At 33.7% G+C, this 18408-nt stretch overlaps 2 protein-coding genes across 2 annotated transcripts; both read left to right on the forward strand.

Moving 5' to 3' along the window:
- The first annotated feature begins 379 nt into the window (after positions 1-379).
- LOC115952196 (geraniol 8-hydroxylase-like) lies at positions 380-4913 on the forward strand. Its single transcript, XM_031069273.1, has 2 exons — positions 380-1282; positions 4082-4913. Exons 1-2 carry the CDS (start codon positions 404-406, stop codon positions 4685-4687), a joined length of 1485 nt encoding a protein of 494 aa, XP_030925133.1. The 5' UTR covers positions 380-403; the 3' UTR covers positions 4688-4913.
- A 5254-nt stretch (positions 4914-10167) lies between these two features.
- LOC115952198 (geraniol 8-hydroxylase-like) lies at positions 10168-14005 on the forward strand. Its single transcript, XM_031069274.1, has 2 exons — positions 10168-11057; positions 13182-14005. The coding sequence occupies exons 1-2, from the start codon at positions 10179-10181 to the stop codon at positions 13785-13787; spliced, it is 1485 nt and encodes a 494-aa protein (XP_030925134.1). The 5' UTR covers positions 10168-10178; the 3' UTR covers positions 13788-14005.
- Positions 14006-18408: the final 4403 nt, after the last annotated feature.

Below are 18408 nucleotides of genomic sequence, written 5' to 3' on the forward strand. Positions count from 1 at the left end.
TCACAACAATATCCTCTCAAAAATCCTGTGCCCTCTCTCCAAAGATTTCTATTACAGCAGTTAGATTTGCTCCTCTTGCCGCCGTATGCCTAGTCTTGTGCCTCCATTGAATCCTCTCCTCAGCTACTTTAATTCTAATCTCTTCTTTCTTTTTTTTCTCAGTGTTTTGGCGATTTAAGCAAATCGCTCTTTATCTGATTAAACTGGTCGAATCGGATCGGTCTGGTATTGTTTTTAAAACTATACTCTTCTTTTTATTATTTCAATTAAAAATATAAATAAATAAACACTTTTCCCTGTCTTATTGGACCAAGTCCTTGCTATCATCACACGCTGCTGTCTATATAATGTCTAGCAACTTTCATGAAAAAACACAGCCACACTGACACACGCACACATAGAAATGGAAGCAATCCACATCTTCCTATTCTGCATTACTTTCCTCTTGTTCTTCATCCGACCCAAATTTCTTCGCAAATCCAACACCAAAAACCTCCCACCAGGCCCAAATGGCCTCCCTATCATTGGTAACCTTCACCAACTTGGTCCTAGACCCCATGAAACTCTCTCCGCAATGGCTAAAGAGTTTGGTCCCTTGATGACTCTCAAATTTGGCTGTGTCACCACCATAGTTGCTTCCTCTGCTGAAACCACCAAAGAAATCCTTCACACCCATGACCAAACCTTTTCTAACCGACCTGTCCCTGACTCAGTAGCCACTCAACCACACCCAGAAGGCACTCTTGCTTGGGTCCCCGGTGACCACAGGTGGCGCAACCGTAGACGCATATGTAGCACCCAAATGTTCACTTCTCAACGCCTTGACTTGTTACAACACTTTCGTCACAAGAAAGTGCACCAACTCATAGCTCACATAAACAAATATAAGGGTACCCCAGTTGATATTGGGTCCTTAGCGTTTGCTACCACGTTGAATCTTATATCAAACACTATTTTCTCGGTGGATATAGTGGACCCGGATTTTGAATCAGCTCAGGAATTCAAGGAACTTGTTTGGAGGATTATGATGGATGCTGGGAAGCCTAATGTTTCGGATTACTTTCCGATGTTGAAGAGGTTTGATTTACAAGGTGTGAGACGCCATGTTCAGGTTTCCTATAAGAGGATGCATGAGATATTTGATGACATCATTGCTACGCGTTTGAAACACAGAGAGACTGATAAGACAACCAGACATGGTGATTTCTTGGATGTGCTTCTTGATCAGATGCAAGAAGATGGGTCTGACTTTAGTATTGACACCATCAAGCCCCTGATTCTGGTAAGAATTTAATTCAAGTTTTTTGGATTTATCATATTATATATATAAAATTACAAAATTTAGATAAAATAACTTAGGTTATGTTATTTATTTAAGTTTCATTCTTAAGATTTAACCATATAACTACTTAATTAAAAATACACTTCTATCTTATGAGAAAAAATTCACATAATAAAAGTTTAAAAAAAAAAAATCTAAGAAACAACACTTAAATATTGTACCTATATATTACTTCATAATATAATTATCAGTTGTTATTTTTACCTTTTTTTTTTTAATTTATTATAAATTATAACTCTTTAACTTTCCTATGGTAATTACTAATTACTTGGAATCTGTCACATGCACAAAAATGATTGTCCACAAAATTTTTAGTTTAGTTAAAGATTTAGTTTGTAAATGAGACTGAATGAATACAACACGTGTTTAAAAATTATTCAACTCAAGATAGTGTCTAGGGTCCTTGTCTGGTGTTTGAGTACAGTGAATAGAAACCTTACCTCTTTCTGACTGATAAGAGCATCTCCAATGGTTTTTTTTTAAGCCAATTTTAGAGCATCAACAACCTAAAAATTCATTCCAAAAGCCTCTCTATCTCTATTTTTTAGAGTATAGTTGCTACAATGTTTCTCTATAAGTAGAGAACACTGTAGTTTTTACTATTCATCCTTCAAATGTTTTTTTCTATTATAATAATCAGGTATTGAATAAAAAAAATATTGAAAGATGTGTAGTTGTTAAAAAAATAATAAATAATAAATGAAGAAGTAATATTTAAAAAAGATAGAGAATTTGTTAGAAAGTGTATTTAAAAAAGTAGGTAGCTAAAAAGTTAAATTCTCTGTTCATTCTCTAAACATTATAAAAATTTGAAGAATTTGCTGAAGCTGCTCTAAGTCCCTATTGATTAGATCCCCATCTTGAAAATTGCATCAGGGTGCATATATATTAATGCCTTTTGCGGCATTTAGAGGTACATGACCCTCGTTATCATGGGCTCGAGAGTTGGCCCAGCTAGTGTGATAGATCAATATGTAAATTGTACAAATCTGCCAAACATATTAGAAAAAGTCTGGCGCCACAAATGCCATTAACTCTTAAAAAAACGTCTCGTGTCAAAATAAAATGCATAATTTGTAAAATGCATAATTTGGATCATAACTCGTCCATGTGATGAGTTATGGTTGGTGAAGGGGTGATGATAGGTTCATCTAGAGACATCCATCCACCAACCACACGGGCGAGTTGTAGCATAAGTTGTGCTTTTTGTTGTGGCACTAAAACCGCTCAACATATTATAGTGCTATTTTTTTCATGCAAAGTACAACTTAACCTCATTCAGCCAAAAAAAAAAAAAAGAGTACAACTTAAATATGATATAAAAGCAAATTATAATATTGAGTATCGATCTACTTAGCATGAAAATCACCATAAAAGCTATTAATAAAATAAATCATCATGAAATGTAAAGTTAAAATGAGTTAAAGTTAATTGGCCTTTTGTAACCATGAGACACAAAATTTGATTTATTTATTTATTTTGCTGAATAGGAAAAAAGTTTGATTCAAAATAAAAAAATATCATACCTATCATCTTGATTAGGTATAGTGTTACAAATTCTGGCACAAGTTGTGACACTAGATTTATTCCTGTCATCTCACCTACATATATTCACGCCTTTTGTCGGTCGTGGTTAAAGCCAACAACCTGCATATAAATATAAATAATAATAATAATATACACAACTTGTTTGTATAAGTTAGTAAATTATTAATTATTTTTTATTTTTAAAAATATGTTATAGTTCATAATTGAAGATTTATTAATTCTTAATACATGTTTACATTATATATAATATAATATATTTATTTATTTATGGGCTCTGGTGAGCATTAGACAACAAATAGGTATTATTAAGACATTCAAGATACCAATTCTTGAATGGAAAAATGGGCGGTAACTAACATGATGGAATGACTTAAGATTGATGCTAAATGAACAAGTCAACTATAGACCTTATCTTCCTTTAAAAAAAAAAAAAAAAAAACTGTAGACCTTATCTTAAAAACATGAGACAGATCCTGCCTCATGTTCTCTTCTTTAAACGCCCTTTGTTTTATTCGTTATTATTATGTCTGACATTTATGTATTAATGTGCAACTGTCTCTCACACACACATGCACACATGTACATATATAGTATAAAATAGTATAACAACAAGACTGATCAACCACTTCAACTATTTTTTTTTTTTTTTATCACAACCACTTCAACTATTAAACCAATGTATCCATTGGTCATAAATAGGACAAACTTCTACTTAAATTGGTTTAAAAGAATAGATAGGTTTGTAGTTGGTTTAATTTTATAAGAGTTACATGTTTTTTAAATCATTAATTTATATTAGGTCTAAGAGTAAAAAAAAACTCATAATCATGTATTTATTATTTTCTAGAAATGAGTAACTAAATCATTAATTCTTCTTATTAAAAATAGAAAAATAAAAAACAGCATTAACTCTCTACTCTCTATCATCTTTATCTTCAAAATTAACTAAGTCATTAATTTTTGTGAAGTTACACCGGGTGTAATTCTTGTGAAGTTTCATAATACAATTGTAGTCTCAATACCTTCTAAAAATTATTTGATTTTTTAAGATGATTTAATAAATCATGAGTACATTTAAACAATCTTATAAACGGTTACGTAGAGTAAAAATTTGTCCATATTATTTAATCTTGATGCATGTTATAGTGCTCAATTTTCAAGTCTATTTCTCACGCATGAAAATGTTTACAGGATTTGTTTATCGCCGGTAGTGATACATCTGGATTGACTACAGAATGGGCAATGGCAGAGCTTCTACGTAAGCCTAAAACATTGCAGAAGGCAAGAGATGAAGTTCTGCAAGTGATTGGTACTCACGGTGAAATTAAAGAATCAGACATTGATAGAGTTCCATATATCCAAGCAGTTGTGAAAGAGACATTGCGGCTTCACCCACCTGCACCACTTCTCTTGCCTTACATAGCTGGAAACGATGTTGAAGTATCTGGATACACCATATACAAAGGAAACCAAGTTCTAGTAAATGCATGGTCTATTGGTAGAAATCCCAAATATTGGATTGACCCTTTGTCATTTGAGCCTGAAAGGTTTGTAGGATCCAACTTAGATTTCAAAGGAAGGGATTTTGAGTACATTCCATTTGGTGCTGGTAGAAGAATTTGCCCTGGCTTACCACTTGCTCAAAGAATGGTTATCCTAATGCTGGGTTCAATTTTACATTCATTCAATTGGAAACTTCCCGAGGGAATCACCCCAGAGAACCTTGACATGTCTGAGCAATTTGGAATCACTTTGAAGAAGGCTAATTCTCTTTGCGCTGTTCCTTTTGGTGAGTAAAGGAATGGATTTTAATTAATGGAGTTTGCATATTACCATGTACTTTATGGCCCTTTTCCTTTTGCTTCCACGTTGTTGGTTTTTTTTTCAGTGTTTTGTGCCCAAAGGTTTGATTCCTTCGGGCAACGTTCAGACTAAGATAAAAAATTTGATCACCTAATAAGCTCTGTACTAATATCTTGATCAGTATATGAAAGCCTATGTGCTCAATAATGTATATTTTATGTGTCCTGAATCTTGTTAATTCTCAGTGAATGTGGTAGGTTTTTGATACCTTTATACTTGGTTAAATTCAAAGATGAAAACCATATCTCCAAGCGGAGAAATTATTTACTACTAGGACCCATACCACATATTATGGGAGAGAGGATTTTTCCAGTAAAAGTGAATAATTTCTCATTTCTCAATCGCATTATGTCAAGGACTTGTCAAACTATATATGCCTCCAGATAGAGCTGAAAACTATGTAATCTTGCTTGGGAAGACAGGAAAGCTTTCAATTGCGGTAGCGTCAGGGTACTGTCAACCTCAAAGAAGACTGAAGATATGTGGTGATAACTACTAAGAACAACAATATACATCATTTTCCACAGCAGGCTCTTACCCCTAGTGGGACTGTGAGAGGCTGTCTTCCAAAAACCACCATCAAAATTCAACGCAAGGACCCATTTTTCCATTTTATGAGCTGTTGTATTTAATTCGCTAGAACACCAGACAAGACATGAATATCACAGAGGTCATTTGCCATTGACATAATATCTTCCATAATATTTTAAATTTCCCAATTAAATTAAATCAGATAACTGTCTTGACTAATGCAATGTTACCTTTCAAGATAAATAAATTCAGTCAAAATGATACAAAAGCATGGTTGAATTTAAAGAAGAACTTTAAAGTTTAAAGAACATCACATGGAAATTTTATGCATTCAAGGAAGAGAGAATCTGAATAGAGAGAGATATATAGAGGCAGTTTGTATGAAGAAAAAGGGAAATCTCAACCTCAGTCAACGGACTCAACAATCTTAAGTGATTATTTAGAGCATTCACATCAAAGATGTAAAAAATGCTAAAAACTCATTTTAACTCTCATCCCCTCAAAAACTCATTTACATCAAAGATGCTATACCTAAAATTTTGATAACTTTGCTATAGTAAACTGCCATCTTTGGCAATCTACTATAGCAACAAACTCAAAAAAAAAAAAAAATTATTAGATTTCTCTCTCTCTCTCTCTCTCTCTCTCTCCAATGCCTCTCTTCTCTTGAAACCTCTCTTCTCCCTCTCTAGGTTTGTGATGTTGGTGGTGATCGTTGTTGGTGGTGGTGGTTGTCGTTTTTGACTGAGTTTTGTCTTAGTGATCAGATCGGGTTTTGTGGCTGGGTTTTTGGTGGTGGTCGTTGTTGTTGGTGAGGATGGCTACATCAGATCAAATTAGGGTTGGTTGTGGGTGGGTTTTGTCACAAAGAAGTGCCGCTACCTGCCAAGATCGGAGTTTCGCGGCTAGGGTCGTTAAGGTGGTTGGGGTGGGTCGTTTGGGTGGTTGGGGTGGGTTGTTGTTAAGGGGTTTTTGGGTTTGGGGTGGGCCGTTCAGGTGGATAGGGTGGGTTGTTGTTGGGGTTTTGTGGGTGGTGGTTGGTTGTGGAGATGGTGAATGGTGGACTATGAAGGTGATCAAACGAAGAGAGAGGGGGAGAAAGAGTGACAAAAGGGGGGGGGGAGAGAAATCAATAAAAAAAAATGAATAATTTTAGCTGCGAAAAATAGAATCTTTGATGTTGGATAAATTGTAAAGTGGGTTGTTAAAATAGATAAAGTAGTGTTTTGAGTTGTTAAAAGCCAAGATTTTTAACTATCTTGATGTGAATGCTCTTAGTACTTCAAGAGTACAATCCACTTGAATTTCAATTCACCACTTCAAGCCCCACATGGTGTTGTCCTCTTTCCAAATTTATAAAGAGAAAGTATCTGCTTAATTCCCTACATCTAAAGTATTTTGAATTTTAGTACTTCTTTGTTGAAGGGTTCTCCCTTTTGAGATATACTAAGAGATATTTGTTGGACACATCTTATATGATCAGTTTTCACTTCAGCCTAACCATTACACACTACACCTACAAAAGGGAGGGAACGGGTCTCTACTTGATGTGGTCGATAACACCAGTTCAATGCAACAAATCAATTACAAAATTGAAAAAACAAAAAATGCAGTAAAAAATCAATGGTCCAATACACTCATTACATCTAGATATTACTTAATTTTCCTTCATTTTTTCAAGAACCAAATACTGTGCATTTAACACACCTAAATTGCATCTAAATTAAATTCATCAAATAGTAGAAGCAGTTATGGGCGCAAGTGCCCCCTAGCAACGATGGTCTAGTGGGAGAATATGTCTTGGCTGAATGGACCTGGTGGAGGGTGAAAAATGGAGTCACCACCTAGATTTGGTCTAGAAAATATTAATATAACGCCCTTATGTGAAAGACTAATCTTACAAGAGCATGTGTTTGAAGTTTAAGTATAGGGATGAGAATGTATTAGGAACCCGACCCCATCTAATCCATGGATCAACCTCCACTCATTGTGTTACATATCCTAATTCCATCAAAGGGTCATTTAATAAGTTATTCTATACACACGCGCGCGCATTAAGCCTACCCTAACATGCATCTAGCACCCAACCTAGCATTCATCTAAACATGGCATAACATATATTTCATATTCATCATCTATCTCATAACATGCATCCCATCACATCCTAACATACATCTAGGCATAGTATCTACCATTCATCTAGCATGTACACACATCAAACAAGCTTATAACTCCAATCATCATCAAGGCAGTAAACATTCAAGGCAACAAGCATCTCATGTTCATCACAATCAACTATGTTTTTCATCCAATTCAAATGCATGTTCATGTGATTATACATGATTTACCTCATTTACCTTATTGCATCAATATATGATCATATGATTATGCATATTCATGTTATGCATCTTGCACACAAAACTCTAATCTTTAATCTAACACTCAAAGTGTGTGAAACATGTTATACTACTGACGCTAGACCAAATCATGTGTAAAATGACCTAAATAGAACCTAAAACATGCATTAAAATTAACAAAACAAAAAGAAAAAGAAAACAGACAAATCCGGGTTTCTAGATTGAACATGCGTACACATGTTCGTGGAGATGCGTATGTACGCACGAGTGTGTGTATGCATCCCTGCTACTTATGTTTCTTACCTGCAACACAAATTACAATAATAAAACTTAATAAAGTCATTTACAAAATTTATAATTCCTTCATCACAACAACTCCAGCATAAATCATGAAACATATGAAAGAATCCTACCCCTAGTATGTAAACTGAAATCCTACCATACAAAGTTGTTTCACCAACCACTTTTAGTCATAAATCCCAATTACCACAAGGCCACTGCCCACTATTTACTTCAAACAACACAATTTTTTAAAAATATCAAAAAATTGAATCCCAATTTAAAAGCATGAAGTGAAACTACAAAATAAAATCAATAAACCTAGATAGCCACAAAGCTCACTTCCAAAAACACACACATAATTTCCTAATTATTCAATAAATAAATAAACTTTACCTCACTCAACAAAATTAAAACCACAAAAAATAGGGAGAGAGGGTGACAGATCATAATGCACTTGTTTTTGTCTCTCTCATATAAAATAAAATATATAATCAGAAAATAGGAGAGAGAGAGAGAGAGAGAGAGAGAGAGAGAGAGAGAACGAGCGAGCGCTAAATGGCAATGGTGTGGTGTTTGTGGTTATGCTAGAGCTTGAGAAAACCTTTGGTGTGAGATGAGATTTTCTTTTTTGGTGAGAGATGGGAATTATTATTATTTTTTTATTTTTTTATTTTTTTGAGAAGATAATGGAAGATGAGATTAGGATTAAAAACTGGGGAGAGTAAAATTAGGGATTAGGCTTTTGTTTTTTGAGGAAAAAAAAGATTGGGAAATTATGGTGGGAACATGGGAGTGTTTTGGGATTTTTTTGTTATTTTTATTTTTTATAATTTGAATGTGGAAGTGTTTGTTGGGATTAGGGGATTGGAAATTTGGTTTTGTTTTTATTTTATTTATTTAAATGTTAACTTGGTAGTGTTTTTTGGTTTTGAGGATTAAAGATTTTTTTTTTTTTTTAAATGTGAACCTGGGAGTTTTTTTTTTGGATATGGGGATTTGAAAATTTTTTGTGCCAATTTTTTTAAGTTTTGGAATTTTGGCGCCAAAAAAAAAAAGGTTTCTTATTGTAGCATTTTAGTAGAAGCATTTTGAAATGCATTTCAAAATCTAAATAAATTAGCAACAGTCACTCTAATAAACATTGCAATATATCTCTTTTTGTAGTGTTTTAAGAAAATGTTGCAATATCACTATCTATTGAAGCATTTTAAAAACACTATAAACCAAACACTGCAAACGTCCACTTTTTTGTAGTGTTAAGACCCTTAATTTTTACTTACGGCTTGATTAATTTTAATCTAAACACAACTTGATGCGGAATATACGTGATTAGCAAATTAATTAATTAAAGTACTCAACAACTGCATAGATGAAGATATAAGTGCAAGGCAAAATGTAAAGGGCAGTAGGGAAAAGAGACTCAAACCCAAGATAACACTACGATATGTTATCGAAGAGGAAAATCAAAGAACTCGACGTAAAAAACTCTCCGCAGCCCTCAAAGCTGAAATGATCTACTAGTGAATAAGTTGGAGTACAAGGAGATCAAAAAGACTCCCTAAACCTAATCTACCTAAAGTACTTAAGCCCTCTAGGCTCTAGCTATTAACGGAATACAGCTAACATAAATGTTATGCAAAAAAAAACATAACTTAACAATGTTATCCTTTGGAGTTCAAAGTAAATGCTCTGAATATCAAGTCAAAAATTATATCAAGGATATAAAGGAATAAGAATGAAAAGAAAGAGGAAAGATTTTATTAAAAGTTGGTTCTTGTTAATATCAAGTTCAAGCTTGATTTTAGCATATTGGTCATGGTTACAAATTCAGGTATTGGGTTTGGGTCATGATAGATAAATTACGAAATGTAAAAGATAATGAGTCAATTTGAGATAACCTCATAAGAAGCCAAGGATAAGATAACCTCATCTACAAATCCTGAAACATAGGAACTAATTCTATCCTAAAACATAAGAATCAATTTGAATACAAGCAAATGACAATACTAATTTACTACTACCATATTTAGATAAAAATCTATCTTTTTTTTTTTTTTTTTAGATGTGATAAAAATAGCACTAACCCTAAATTTAAATACTTCTAATTCTAATTCAAACAATAATATATTTAGTATATCATCCCGGGTCATAATATCTTATTGGATCAAGTCCTTGCTACCACGACACTAATTTATAAATAACGTCTAGCAACTTCCATAAAACAAACACACCCACACGGTGGCACACGCACAGAAATGGAAGCAATACACGTCTTCCTACTCTGCATTACTCTCATCTTGTTCTTCATCCGACCTAAATTTCTTCGCAAATCTCAAACCAAAAACCTTCCACCAGGCCCAAATGGCCTCCCCATTATTGGTAACCTTCACCAACTTGGCCCTACACCCCATGAAACTCTCTCCACAATGGCTAAAGAGTTTGGTCCCTTAATGACTGTCAAATTTGGCTCTATCACAACCATAGTTGCTTCCTCTGCTGAAACCGCCAAAGAAATCCTTCATACCCATGACCAAAGCTTTGCTAACCGACCTATCCCTGACTCAGTAACCACTCAACCACACCCAGAAGGCACTCTTGCTTGGATCCCAGGTGACCAAATATGGCGCAACCGTAGACGCATATGTAGCACCCAAATGTTCACTTCTCAACGCCTTGACTTTTTACAACACTTTCGTCACAAGAAAGTTCACCAACTCGTATCTCACATAAACAAATATAAGGGTACCCCAGTTGATATTGGGTCCTTAGCTTTTGCTACCACGTTGAATCTTATATCAAACACTATTTTCTCGTTGGATACAGTGGACCCAGATTTTGAAACAGCTCCAGAATTTAAGGAACTTGTTTGGAAAATTATGATGGATGCTGGGAAGCCAAATATTTCAGATAACTTTCCGATTTTGAGGTGGTTTGATTTGCAAGGTGTGAGACGCCATGTTAAAGGTTCCTATACGAGGATGCATGAGATATTTGATGATATCATTTCTAAGCGTTTGAAACACAGAGAGACTGATAAGACAACAAGACATGGTGATTTCTTGGATGTGCTTCTTGATCAGGTGCAAGAAGATGGGTCTGGCTTTAATATTGAGACCATTAAGCCCCTAATTATGGTAAGAATTTAATTCAAGTTTATATATATATATATATACACACAAATCCTTTGTACCACTTTTTGTATTCCATTTTATATTCCACCAATTACAACTTGTCATATATATTTTTTTTTCTATTTTAAACTTTGGTTATATTATAAAGAATGTTAAACAAATACATAATAAGTTATAATTTGTGGAATATAAAATAATACAGAAGATTTGTATTCTACCCTTTCCACCAATCATGAGAGTTAATAGGGTTAATTATGGCACTTTATTAGTGCATTTTGGCCTTTTGTATAACATGGAACAAATCGACCCAAATTTGATTGAAAATAAAATATCATCCCTATCATTTCCCTAGATGTTTTCATGCCTTTTGTTAATGGGTTGTGGTTAAGAGTAAAAAAACCACAATTATAATGAATTTGTTCATAAAAACTTATAAATCACTAACATTTTAAAAAATTATATTTTAGCTAATAATTAAGTATTTATTAATATTTAATTTATGTTTGTAGGGAACAAAAGCCCTATAAATTTTGTCAATAATATTTATGACCCATTTGGCTGAAAGGATGGAAAAGTGGAAGGATAAAAAATAGAGAGGTGGTGATAAAGTTGGTGGATAGAAAAAATTTAGCTTTCCCTCTATGTATTTGGTTGAGTATAAAAGTGAAGAGATGAAAAACTCTTTTGTTTGGTTGAGTAGAAAAGTAAGAGAATGGAAAATATAAATTGTAAAAATTTACTCTCATGCCCATAGTACATAAAAAATTATTTTTTAATTGTTTATAAAAATTATTATTTTTAATTACTACAAGCTTACAAAAGTTTACAACTAATAAAACATTTAGCAAAAGAAAAATTAATAATAATAATAACTAGCCTCATCATTGGCACTTCGCACGTGCGATGGGGCTTTTTTAGTAGCAAAAAAAAAAAAAAAAAACCTATATTTTTATTTTATATGTATAATTTTATATTTTGATAATCTAATTTATAAGTAGATAAAACAATCTGAAAATCAACAAAAAAGTAGCTCTATTTTTTAGACAATGTTTTAGTGGGAGTTATAGTTGTATTTTTATCGGATTATCTTTTAGTTTTGTCTTTACTTAAACACAAGAGTGCAGAGGTTTTTTTGAACCAAAAAAAAAATGAGGATCCCAAATAGGGGAAGCCCCTTAAATAGTAGTATAGATGCCCATAGTACATAAAAAATTATTTTTTACTAGTTTATAAAAATTATTATTTTTAATTACTACAAGCTTACAAACTAATACAGCTAATAAAACATCTAGTAAAAGAAAAATTAATAATAATAATAATAATAACCTCATCATAGGCATTTCGCGAGTGCGATGAGACTTTTTTTGTAGCCAAAAAAAAAAACTTGTGTTTTTATTTTATATATATAATTTTTATTTTGAGAATTTAATTTATAAGTAGATAAAGCAATTTGAAAATCAACTGAAGAGTGATCCTATTTTTTATGCAGTGTTTTAGTGGGAGTTATAGTTATATTTTTACCGAATAATCCTTTAGTTTTGTCTCTACTTAAACATAAGGGTGTAGGAGCTTTTTTTAACCAAAAAAAATGAGGATTCCAAACAAGGGAAGCCTCTTAAATAGTAGTATAGATAAAAAGTATTTGTTTGAAATGAAAAAAAAAACATATATATATATATATATAATAAAGAAGGAAGCAAAACATGAAAACAACGCCCAAAAAAAAAAATTAAAATGCAAAATATGAAAATAAAGTCAAGTTCATTCAACGCGAGCCAAAAAGAAGAAGAAGATGAATAAGAAGTTAAAGAAGGGGCAACATTAAATAAAGGAGAATGCAGATGGATAATTTCTCGTCAAACTCACTCCTTCCACATTTTTCTCTCTTGTTTGAGAAAACAATTTCCTCTTAAATTGTGGGCCAGGGAAAAAACTCTCCCAACCCTCCAACCAAACACCCTCAAAAAACTCTCCCAACCCTCCAACCAAACACCCTCCTCTATCTTTTTCTCTCCTATTTTCTCTACCCCTCTATCATTTCACCCCAACCAAACATACCATTAGTCTTAATGCATGTTGTAGTGGTCAATTTTCAAGTATACTTATAAATCATGAAAATGTTTATAGGATTTGTTTATCGCCGGAAGTGATACATCTGGAGCGACAACAGAGTGGGCAATGGCAGAGCTTCTACGTAAGCCAAAAACATTGCAAAAGGCAAGAGATGAAGTTTTGCAAGTGATTGGCACTCAAGGTGAAATTAAAGAATCAGACATTGATAGACTTCCATATATCGATGCAATTGTGAAAGAGACCTTGCGGCTTCACCCAGCTGCACCACTTCTCTTGCCTTACATAGCTGGAAAAGATGTTGAAGTATCTGGTTACACCATATACAAAGGAAGCCAAGTTGTAGTAAATGCATGGTCTATTGGTAGAAATCCCAAATATTGGACTAACCCTTTGTCATTTGAGCCTGAAAGGTTTGTAGGATCCAAATTAAATTACAAAGGAAGGGATTTTGAGTACATACCATTTGGTGCTGGTAGAAGAATTTGCCCTGGCTTACCACTTGCTGAAAGAATGGTTAGCCTAATGCTGAGTTCAATGTTATATTCATTCAATTGGAAACTTCCCGAGGGAATCACCCCAGAGAACCTCGACATGTCGGAGCAATATGGACTCACTTTGAAGATGGCTACTTCTCTTTGTGCTGTTCCTTTTGTTGAGTAAAGAAATGGTTTTAATTAATGGAGTTTGCATTGCATGTACTTATGGCCCTTTTTCTTTTTATTCGATGTCGTAGGTTTTTCAATGTTTTAAGAATTGGCGCCCAAAGGTTTGATTCCTTTGTGTATTACGTTCTAACTAGGAAAAATAAATTGATCAACTTATAAGCTCTGTACAAATATCTTGATCAATATATGAAAGCCTATGTGCTTAATAATGTATATTTTATGTATCCATCTTGTTAATGCTCAATGTATGTGGTTGGTTTTTGATATCTTTATACTTGGTTAAATAAGAAGATGAAAACCATAATCTCACTCATATTAGCAGAGAATAGGACTACCGGAATAGTGAACAATTTCAAGGAAATTTGGAACACTTTCAATTGTGGTATGTCAGGGACTTGTCAAACGATGCCTCCAAAGATGGAAACTTTAATCTCTCTCGGGAAGGCAGGAAAGCTTTCAATTACGGTAACAGGTACTTGTTTACCATGCCTCCAAAGAAGACTGAAGATATGCAGACTTATTAGTTCAAAGTTCAAACCACACTGATAAATAAGTTCAACCATGGGATAATAATTACTAAAAAGCAAGAACAACAATATACATCGGTGTTAGAGCACTAACATTGGTGGTATTAAATAACTATATAGCTATATAGCTATTTTTAACACTAAATAGCTATATAGCTAAATAGATGGTTGTGCACTGTAGTAAGAACCTAAAACAAAAAAATAATAATATTTTATTCTTTTCTCTCTTTTTTCTCATTAAAAAAATATTTTCTCTTTTTCTTTCTGTCTCTCTCTCTCTCCGACTTTCCTCCTTTCTTCTTTTTTTTCTTCTCATTTTTTTTTTCCCTCTCTAGCACCTCCCTCATCTCCCTCTTGTGGGTGGGATCGTGGTGGTGGGTAGATCAGTCTTGAGGGTGGGTGGCTGGTTGGGTTCATCGGCGTCAGTGGGTGGCTGGGTTCGTTGGCATCAGTGGGGCTGGGTTCGTTGGCATTGTTGGGCTATGGTGTGGTTGGATCGTCGGCATCAATTTCAGTGAGGATCTCAGTACTGAAACAATGAGACTAAGCTCGACAATGGTTGGGTTCAGTTCTGAAATGGTTCATGGGTGGTTTCAATGAGGATCTCAGTGCCAAAACAATTGGCGCTCCTCTTCCCTCACCTCCACTCCGCCACTGGGTTCATGGGTGGGTTGTTGGGGTCGTGGTGTGTGGTTTCTGTGTGGGTTTCTTTGGATTGCATATATGGGTTTTAAGATTTCTGATTTTGTGTATTGTATGCTCTTGGCTTAGGTATCTTGAGGGTGACTTTTTTTTTTTTTTTTCCCAGTTGGTTACTAGTTTTTTGGTTGAGCTTGAGGCTATTGTGATGGTGGTTGTGGTTTGGTTGTGTCATGATGTTGGCTGTGGGTAGTGGTAGTGGTGGTAGTGGTCTATGTGAAGTGGTGGTTGACTGGTGGTGGTGGTGGTTGTTCTTTATTATAGTGGATTGTGAGAGACCGCGCCCTCGACCCCCTTTTTTAGGTGTGTTGGGCCACCCACGTGAATGGGTGGAATCGCATTATTGCCTCTCAAAATGGAAGTTCGACTAGTTATATTTACCCCTTTAGATTAAGGGTTTTACAATGGAGTCGCCACTTAATTAATTATTGGGATAAATAAGAAAATTAAAATTGAAAAATTCCTTATTTTATTAATTTTCAATTGAATTTACATTGATCATAGGAAAATTACATGGCTTTGGTCCTAGATACAATCTAAGATAAAGTACATAACTTTGTTTCCTAGTTACAATCTAGAAATTGAAAATTATAAGGATAAACATTGGTCTATCAACCCTTAATCTAAGTTCGGAGGCTATGTTACAAGGTGGGAAGGTGTTAGGCACCCACCTTGCCCGGTGAAACCGGTCTTCTAGACTATGGTGGCCAACATTCATATCACATCATCCAATATGTTATCAATCAATTTGCATGTTGAATTTGAAGTGTGTGCATGTGATAAACCCTAATTCAATTTATTAAGCATTTCATTTGGATTGAAAAATAAATTCTAGTGAATGTGTGTGGATTGTGATATCCTAGATTCAAGAATTTAAAAGAATTATTAAACAAACATATTTTTCATGTTTTTGATGTGGATTTAAGATCGAAACTAGTGTAATGCATGAACATGTGATGAACAACTAAGAACAAGTGAAGAATATATAAGAACAATTAAGAACATTCAAACATATTCAAAGAAATTAAATAATTATTATCATGCTTTAATCTTAAACTTTCATCATGGCAACACAAAAAACAATTAGGGAAGGGATCATATCTTCATGCAAGATCCATATGGTGGAAAAGGAGGCTCTTGAGGGAGGTCCTAAGGGTGAAGGAAAAGAAGAGATAGGAGAGGAAGAGTGAGTCTCACTCAATACCTTGAGTCTCAAGAAAACCGAGATATGACAAGACTACTCAACTTTCTAGAACTCAAGAGAGGAGAAGAAAGAGGATTTTTTTTTTTTTTTTTTTTTTGTGTCTTGGAATGGAGAAGAGGGGGGAGGTTTATATAGTAATGGTTAAAGAAATATGAATAGAAGACCATTTAATGAGGGTTGACAAAAAATCATGAACCTAGATCTCATTTTAGCCTTTGGGAAAATCTGGTGCATTAAATGTAGAGATTGGTGAGAGTGAGGAACAAGCAAAATTCGGTTTTCCCGTAATTATTGTAACAGCCTGTAAAGCCAACTTCAAAAAACCATATTTTACTCAATTCTGATCGGAGTTGTTTCATTCTTGTACTCAAATTGAAGCCCCCGATGTCTAATTTCTGGAAAAATTAACCTCATTCACAGATTTAAAATATTCTGAGAGATATCAACAAAATGGTGAGCAAAGGTCATTTATTAAAAAACAATTTCAGCATAATTAGCATTAATAAGTCCCAAATTAGTTTCCAATTAATATTAATAGGCTCCAATCACTCCCATTTCAGACCTAATTATTTCCAGATTTACCATAATTAAAAGATAATTACACAAATTATTCATTGAATGATTAATGTTTAACTATCTAGTTAATTAGATGTGTGCAACCCTACTATGAAATATAGTCCTAACCAATCAAATTATAACACATCATTGATCTCAAATCGATTATACTTATAACCAATTAAGATCAATTATTCATAATCACATATAGTTGAACTCAATTTGTGATAGTGTATCTCAACCATTAAAACTTGATTTGATGATAACTTTCAATCTGGCGGTCCGATTAGGGCTTATGACTAGTCAATTTGATCGTTATAATATCAAGATCATTTTGGTGAAATGAGATTAAGGATATAATAACCAGAATCAAGATGCATATTTCCAAGGCAAAATTACCCTTTTACCCTCCAGGTGTGGTTAAATACGGGTTACAAAATGAAGTGTCTGATGGAAATATGCATGTACGCAGCGGAAAATTAACAGATCTACTTCATTCGTAATTGATAACATACACTATGTAAATTTCAGAATACAAGAAAAAGAAAGTGTACCTTGGTGTGATGAATTTTAAAACAAAAATTGTAAGCACTTGGGAATACTTTTAATCTTCGCTCCAATTTCACTAATGCCCAAGATGTGTGGTTTCTCAATCAGTAATGTGAATTTGTTCAAGAGAGAATTGGAGAGTGTCCAACACTCACATACACCATTTCATGCAAGTTGTTAGTTTTAAAATTCTGTATGTTTCTCTCCTTATAACTGATTATCTAATTGGGCTAGCCTTTTGAGTATTTTCAATTGGGCTCTAGTATGTGGCTTGGAGTGAGACCAAAAGGGACCAATAAGACACTAGCTCCAATGGGCTTTGTACTTTTCTTTCAACCATTGACAAGTCCAAAGTTACCATTAACTATATTTAATACCACTATATAAATATAGTTGTACTCTAGGCCTTATCTATAAATTATATCACAAAACTTTATTGTACATGTAACCCCTTCATAAAATATTCGTAGTAATACAAAGTCATAAATGTAGACTGTCACTTTGTAGATTACTACATGTTAATCCTTAAGTACCTGGTTTAATCCTTTTAAGTTATTCACCATATGTTTATGAAATCCAATTTCATAAGTATATACTTTAGTAATTTCTTACTAAAGTGGTTAGGCCTAACTCTCTGAATAACTGAACCCATTAAACTTATCTCAAGGGAATATTTTATATCTCCGTTAAGAGACTATGAATTCCATCTTGAGAATATATGTTTCATCAACACTAAATGTGGTTGTCCAACATATCGAGGTTTTGACCGTTACTTTAGATCTCACTCTTGATATATCAAAGCAACTTACAATCTATGATCAGGTCTATTATTCTCTCAGGATTAAGAGTTCATATTAATATAAGTCATGAAATTTATTATTCAATTGACAGTCGTTACGAGAATAATAAATCTCACAGCGATCCAGTTCAATATGTCTTAACTTTTAAAACATATCAACTAGAAGTTACCACTTCCATGATCAAGAAAAATTAGTTGATATGTTATAGTCTTTGCAGATGAAACACCCAATTTCATCACCGACTACAAATTATATTCTGAGTTTACAGAGAACTTGTGATTT

The sequence above is a fragment of the Quercus lobata genome, chromosome 7 (assembly GCF_001633185.2).
Source record: "Quercus lobata isolate SW786 chromosome 7, ValleyOak3.0 Primary Assembly, whole genome shotgun sequence".
Classification (NCBI taxonomy): domain Eukaryota; kingdom Viridiplantae; phylum Streptophyta; class Magnoliopsida; order Fagales; family Fagaceae; genus Quercus; species Quercus lobata.

What these genes read in the sequence shown, in the direction of transcription:
- LOC115952198 (XM_031069274.1), top strand. Translation starts at nt 10,179, where the DNA reads ATGGAAGCAATACACGTCTTCCTACTCTGCATTACTCTCATCTTGTTC. An exon ending in CCATTAAGCCCCTAATTATG is followed by an intron (nt 11,058 to 13,181) that starts GTAAGAATTTAA and finishes AAATGTTTATAG; the next exon opens with GATTTGTTTATCGCCGGAAG.
- LOC115952196 (XM_031069273.1), top strand. Translation starts at nt 404, where the DNA reads ATGGAAGCAATCCACATCTTCCTATTCTGCATTACTTTCCTCTTGTTC. An exon ending in CCATCAAGCCCCTGATTCTG is followed by an intron (nt 1,283 to 4,081) that starts GTAAGAATTTAA and finishes AAATGTTTACAG; the next exon opens with GATTTGTTTATCGCCGGTAG.